The following is a 6,000-nucleotide window of genomic DNA, read 5'->3' on the forward strand; positions in this document are numbered from 1 at the left end:
TCACTTTCTAACAACAGAGTACAATTAAGCCCTGAAAGACAGAGAGCAGACAGAGCCCGTTATCAGAAGGACACGCCCTGCCTTGACCAACATCAAGTTCCAGATAACACAAACATTTAAAACAGAGGTGCTCTCTTTACGACTGACAGTGATATATATAACAGTCAACGCAGATTTGAAAAAGACGTAACGTGGCTAATCACACACGGATTATTTTTACACAGCACTTAACCCGTGCGGCAATACGTCACAAATTATGGAAATTCCTTCATTCTTTTAAGATATCATAAAAGAATCAACCAGGAAAAAACAGAATCGGGGTCTGAAATTTCCAGCAGATGATTCAAACATGTAAAATTTCAAAATGCAACAATTCTGACATCGATGCGATTGTAGCTGGACGTGCGAGATTTTGTGTGCACAAAATATCATTGTCCAAATTTTGGACCATACAAAACCATTATAATTCAAATTTTGGAGATGCATTTTAATAGGATTTATGAGATTGATTTTCCTGCGATTTTTGCAACATTCCATTGAGCGGCGGTCAAACTATGTCAGAAAAAACTGAAAATTCTTTGTTGACATGTGTTTCACCTCAAGACAGTAGGTGGCGATAGAGACCAGTTAATGGCTCTCTCTTAAAGTGTAATCATGACTTCAAAAGCTACAAAGACAGACCATACCATTTTTCATGGGTGTTAATAAATATGACCTATAATTACATTCAAAAAGCTGTAATAGTTGACAAACATTAAACATGCACTCCCTCAACCAATAGTTTGCATTGATTACAGCATATTGGGGCTGAGTAGTTAACAGCACTTCCTTGCAAAAGCACTTTAAAGTCCCGCAAAAAGTCCCATCGGGTCACTCAACACTTCCAACCGGCTTTCCAATTGAATTCTAAAAACTTCAATTATCGACTGCTAAAGCCATTCATTTGTGGGTTTGGATCGAAGCTACAGTTATCGTGTGGTAAGGTGAAATTTCCCATCGCCTGCTTGTTTCATGCCAAAACGGAAAGGTATTTTAGTCTTTTCACGTTGTCATCAACCCAGTTGTTAAAACTGTTTCCGGGAAAAAAAAAAAAAAAAAAAAAAACTTGCTGTTGCCACCATGATGCTTCTCTATAGGAATGATGTGCATCTGTTAATGCGCACTGATATTGTTGCTGCAAACATGGGTCACATGCACAAATAATGCCCAAAATATACCACTTCCTTATCAAACTGACAAACCATTGGAAGTTTACTGTTATGAGTCTCTTTTTTTTTTTCTTTTTGCTTTCCTAAAAAGTCATGATGTTGGACATGCGAGGTTTCCGCCCTACTTCAGCAATATTAAGCTTTGTGACAATCAGGGCTCTAATTTGGTAGAGTGACTCTTTTTGTTGTCTTTTTGTTATCGCGCGCAGAGTGTACCGTATTTTACGCACTATAAGGCGCACCGGACTACAGTATAAGGCGCACCCTCAATTATTGACATATTTTGAAATGTTTCCATATATAAGGCACACCAGATTATAAGGCGCACCCTCAATTAATGACATATTTTAAAACTTTTTCAATCACAATATAGTAATTCTCAAAGTAATAACAATAATAACTCAAATAATAACTCAACTCTCAATAGCATAATAACTCATTGTCAATATGAGCAACATTGTTCAACTGTAAACACACGATCAGATATCAGTTCATTCATCATCGACGAATCCCAATCTCAATATTGATCCATATAAGGCGCACCTGATTATAAGGTGCACCATCAGCTTTAAAAAATAATTTAAGGCTTTTAGGTACGCCTTATAGTGCGCAAAATACGGTATATCTGAGATTTATTTGATTGAGTAAATAAAATAATAAAATTAAAGAAGAGAGAAAAATAAACTATAGATATAGCAGTTTACATGTTCAAAGGAAGAAGTTCAACAACTTGTTGGGTCCTACCTCTTGTTTTCATGAAGCTGTTACATAATATATCAATAGGTAAGTTATAATATATGGTAAGGTAATGTAATACGTCATATATAAAACAAAACAGAAATACACATCTTCACAATTTTCTACAGATAAAGTTTTTTTTATACATGATGCTCATATTTAAGTAAGACTGTTTTTTAAAACCTTTCTTTGAAGACAGTATATGTTTCACATTTTTCCAGATCTATTCCATAATTATTTTTTATAAATTAACGCCTTTAACAGACACACACATTTGCTTTTTGTTGGTCTTTGTCTTGGACTTTTTAAAATCATTTGTGCCCCTCAGATTATAACAGCCTTCTCTTTCTAAAAAAAAAAATCTGAATGCTGAAGCAGAGTTAATTGTATTATTATATACTTTATACGTTATTGGTGCAAATGTTTTAAATTCAACCAGGTCAAAAAATTTGATAATTTAATTAATGAATAAATAATGAATGGGTTGGTTCACTTTGAATGATCAATAATTCTTATAGCTTTTTGTGTATGCAGTGAACCCTCGTTTATCGCGGTAGATAAGTTTCGGAACTGGTCGCGATAGCCGAAAATCCGCAAAGTAGCACCCCCACCTTTCACATAAAAAAAACCCCATATATATATATCTATAAATCTCTCTCTCTCTCTATATATATATATATATATATATATATATATATATATATATATATATATATATATATATACACACACACACACACATATATATATATAGATTTATATATATATATATATATATATATATATATATATATATATATATATATATAAATATAAAATTTTAAACGTGAAACGTCTTCATGCTGTACATATTATTTAAGACAAATATTACTTCAGTACACCTATTTACTTCAATCTTAAGCCTTATACACTGTACAGTCAACGAGCAGTGTTCGCCTAAGACTGCAAAGATTCCAGTTTTAAAGGACAGATTACAGATATATGTAAATGGAAGCACTAAGGAACACAGTCGACGGGTCATTAGGTCATATTTCTAATTTAGGCAACAAAGAGTGCTATTTTGTGACAGATACAGTTCCAGAGACGTGTGTGGTGTATTCATTCATAAATACGGAAAATAAGCATGGGCATGTTATTATAATATTCAATGAATCAAAATGAATCAATATTCAATGAACTGTAATCATTGTCATCTAAAGTTTTAAGAGTCCCCCCCCCCTAAGTTAAGTGTAACACATACAGTATAAAGGGATAGGGCTCTGATTGCACCTCCGTCTATCGATACATATTCAATGGCTTAAGCCAGTGCTTCTCAAATAGTGGGGTGCGAGGTGGCTGTGAAAACTCATACATTAAGTTGTTATCTTATGTGTTTATTTCTTACCTAGAAAAGCATGTACTGCAATCCATCTATGCAGTCCTGGTCCATCTCACCCCATTCCTTAGAAAGAGCTAAGTAGAAAAGTGTGAACAGGAACTTTCCCCCAGCTGTTGGTTTAGAGCAGAGGCCTCTGCCTATCTGCGATTGGGCTTTTGTTATGTCATGTATTGTGCAACCCTTTGTTTAATAGAATAAAAAAGCAAACAGGAGCAGCGGCTTACTGACAGCACGGAAGTGTGAGCTCAGCTATCCCTCGCAAGCAGAAAAAAGTCAATCTTGGCTGGTCGGAGTTTACTATTTTACAGTCTAGCATTTGGGCTTGTCTAAGTCTTCTTTATGGATTTCTCTGACAGTAATGTCGGGGGGACGCTGATGACCCCCAGGGAAAAGGCTTTGTTTTGATCATGTGAAGTGTAATTGCAATAAAATAAGAATTTTCATCTCTTTTTTTTTTTTTTTGTTTCAGGCAATTGGTTATTTTTTTTCAGTTTTAGACTAAGCTGTAACCCGAATAATGAATGCTGTAAGTAATAATTAACAGCTTTTGAAAGTTAATTTATATTGCTTTTTTCTTTTAATGTTAAAAAGAATACAGGCTTAGGTATATTTAAACAATTTTTATAGATAATACTCTTATTTATAGTCGAATGTGGGTGGCACGAAAAGTTTTCTTTTTCCTGGGGGGGTGTTGGCAAAATATAATTGAGAAGCACTGGCTTAAGCTGAATTTTCCTTTTAAACCAAATCAATCTTTGAGAAGTACTAAAACCAGAGTGTTTTCATCAATGTTTTGTCAGTTTGTTTTTGTTTATGCGTCCATTTGATAAGATATAAACTGTCCGCCTAATTGCAAATTTCCTGCAAAGAAGTAAGACTCACTATATGTGTTCCAGAGAATGTAAAAAGGCTGTACGGGGTCCTGCTGCAACTTTAAGTTGTCCCACAGGATCTGGATCAAGACATGTTTACTGTCCTCTAACATCCACTGACGAGGGACCTGCAGGAAGAAACAACCTTAACTTCTTGTCTTGGTGTTGCCTCTACGTGTATTTTATTGTTCAAGTGTTTTACCTGGGAATCCCTGTTGCAGTGGTCGGAAGTGAGAATGAGACCGGGCAGGTTGCTGGGAAGGTCCAGCCGCCTGAAGTACCACACAAGGTTCCAGAAGATAATGGGATGATGGTCCACCATGTCAGCCTCTGTAATCGCTGTGTCACCCTCATTTTCCAGAAGGCTCTCTAGCTCCTTCCACAGTACCAGCGGGCTCAGGTAGGGAACAGTCACTGGTTCGGGGTTGTGGAGACGCCAGTCCATACTCAGTGGGTCCTGCACAAAAACAGTAATAGTGGAAATATTTTTGGTGGATACACGGGTAATACTGAAAAATAACACCTCAAAACCCATCTTTTTAGAATTGCTTTTGATATGTGATCATTGTCCTGCGCTGTTCTTTTTTTGTTGTTGTTGTTGGTCCTCAAACTTTTGTTGTTGTTGTTGGATGTATCTCTTAAGTGTTATTTTTTTAGAATTCTAGTATGCAACTTATGTAATTCTTCTGACTGTAGATTTCAATGCAATAGTGTGCTTCTTGTAATGTGTGAGAGTATCATGAAAAGCACTATCCAAAAAAAACAAATTTTCATTATTATTATTATTTACAATCATTGCTACACAATTAATCAAGTTTTAAACTAGATCACGATTTTGGCTGCCACGATGAATTAAGCTGATCCACGCCGATAGCATTTAAAAAGTCAAAAGTCAAAAGTCAAATCAAGCCCTACCACCAGGGGACAATCTTTCCCACATGTTTGCATGACAAAAGCACTTATTTTCCCACCCTAATATATTACTTACCAGTGTGAAGAGGCGTTTCTCACCTGATTCCTAATATTTACAGTGCTAGCTGTCAATTGAGACTCATTTTGAAAAATCTGGTAAAAAATAGGAATAAATCCAGTTTGAAAGGACCAAAAATTACATTTTGACTGCTAATTGATTAAAATCTGCTTAAAAGTAAATGAAGTGCTTGGTTCTAAGTAGGCTTCATTTTTTTTCATTGGTTTGCACTTAGCAAGTAAGTTAGCTATGTTGCCCTTTCTGCCAGGTTTTTGCCATTAATTATTTACTTGATTCATTTCTTTTAGTTTAAAATTATTATTTTTGAGTATCAAGCCTTTTTTCCATACTGCTTGTTTAAAAAAGGGCAATAAAAAGACATGTTTGACCAAACATGATGAATAAACGTGATTAATAATCGTGATTTTGATATTGACCTAAATAATCGTGATTATTATTTTGGCCATAATCATGCAGCCCTGTTTACAAGGTATTTTTATTTTACTCAAGAATATTTTTCATTAGAATATTGTGGGACATACAGTGGTCTCATCCAGACGGCTGGGTAAACTGCCCGAGCTTGGCAAAAAATGGTCGCATTTAGATGTTTCTTCTACTGGACCGAAGGCACTGACGCTACGGGCCATGCCCATTCCAGAACAAAGAGCCCCCTGGCGTCGCTCTGAGGGGATGTCTATACCGTGAGATGTGGTGGATCGGGTTCTGTGGAGAAAAAACCTGCTTTCAATCAAAACTGCACAATATTGAGGGACTCTGCTAAAGAACATAAGCAAATCAAATGTAGGGGCAAGACATTAGAAAATCCCTACCTTG

The 6,000-nt window shown here is 35.6% G+C and overlaps 1 protein-coding gene across 1 annotated transcript in view; it reads right to left on the reverse strand.

Moving 5' to 3' along the window:
• The window catches only part of LOC148425060 (C-myc promoter-binding protein-like), a 49,087-nt gene that overhangs the window by 7,564 nt on the left and 35,523 nt on the right, over positions 1-6,000 (reverse strand). Inside the window, exons 27-30 of the mRNA XM_088412971.1 lie at positions 5,997-6,000; positions 5,709-5,889; positions 4,399-4,653; positions 4,207-4,324 (exon numbers count right to left, since the gene is read on the reverse strand). The exon at positions 5,997-6,000 is cut by the window's right edge and continues 164 nt beyond it. Of these exons, the coding sequence (XP_088269097.1) occupies positions 4,207-4,324; positions 4,399-4,653; positions 5,709-5,889; positions 5,997-6,000 (558 nt within the window). The remainder of the gene's footprint in view (positions 1-4,206; positions 4,325-4,398; positions 4,654-5,708; positions 5,890-5,996) is intronic.

Source organism: Hippichthys cyanospilos, chromosome 4 (genome assembly GCF_059441005.1).
Source record: "Hippichthys cyanospilos isolate Australia breed blue-spotted pipefish chromosome 4, RoL_Hcya_1.0, whole genome shotgun sequence".
NCBI classification, from domain to species: domain Eukaryota; kingdom Metazoa; phylum Chordata; class Actinopteri; order Syngnathiformes; family Syngnathidae; genus Hippichthys; species Hippichthys cyanospilos.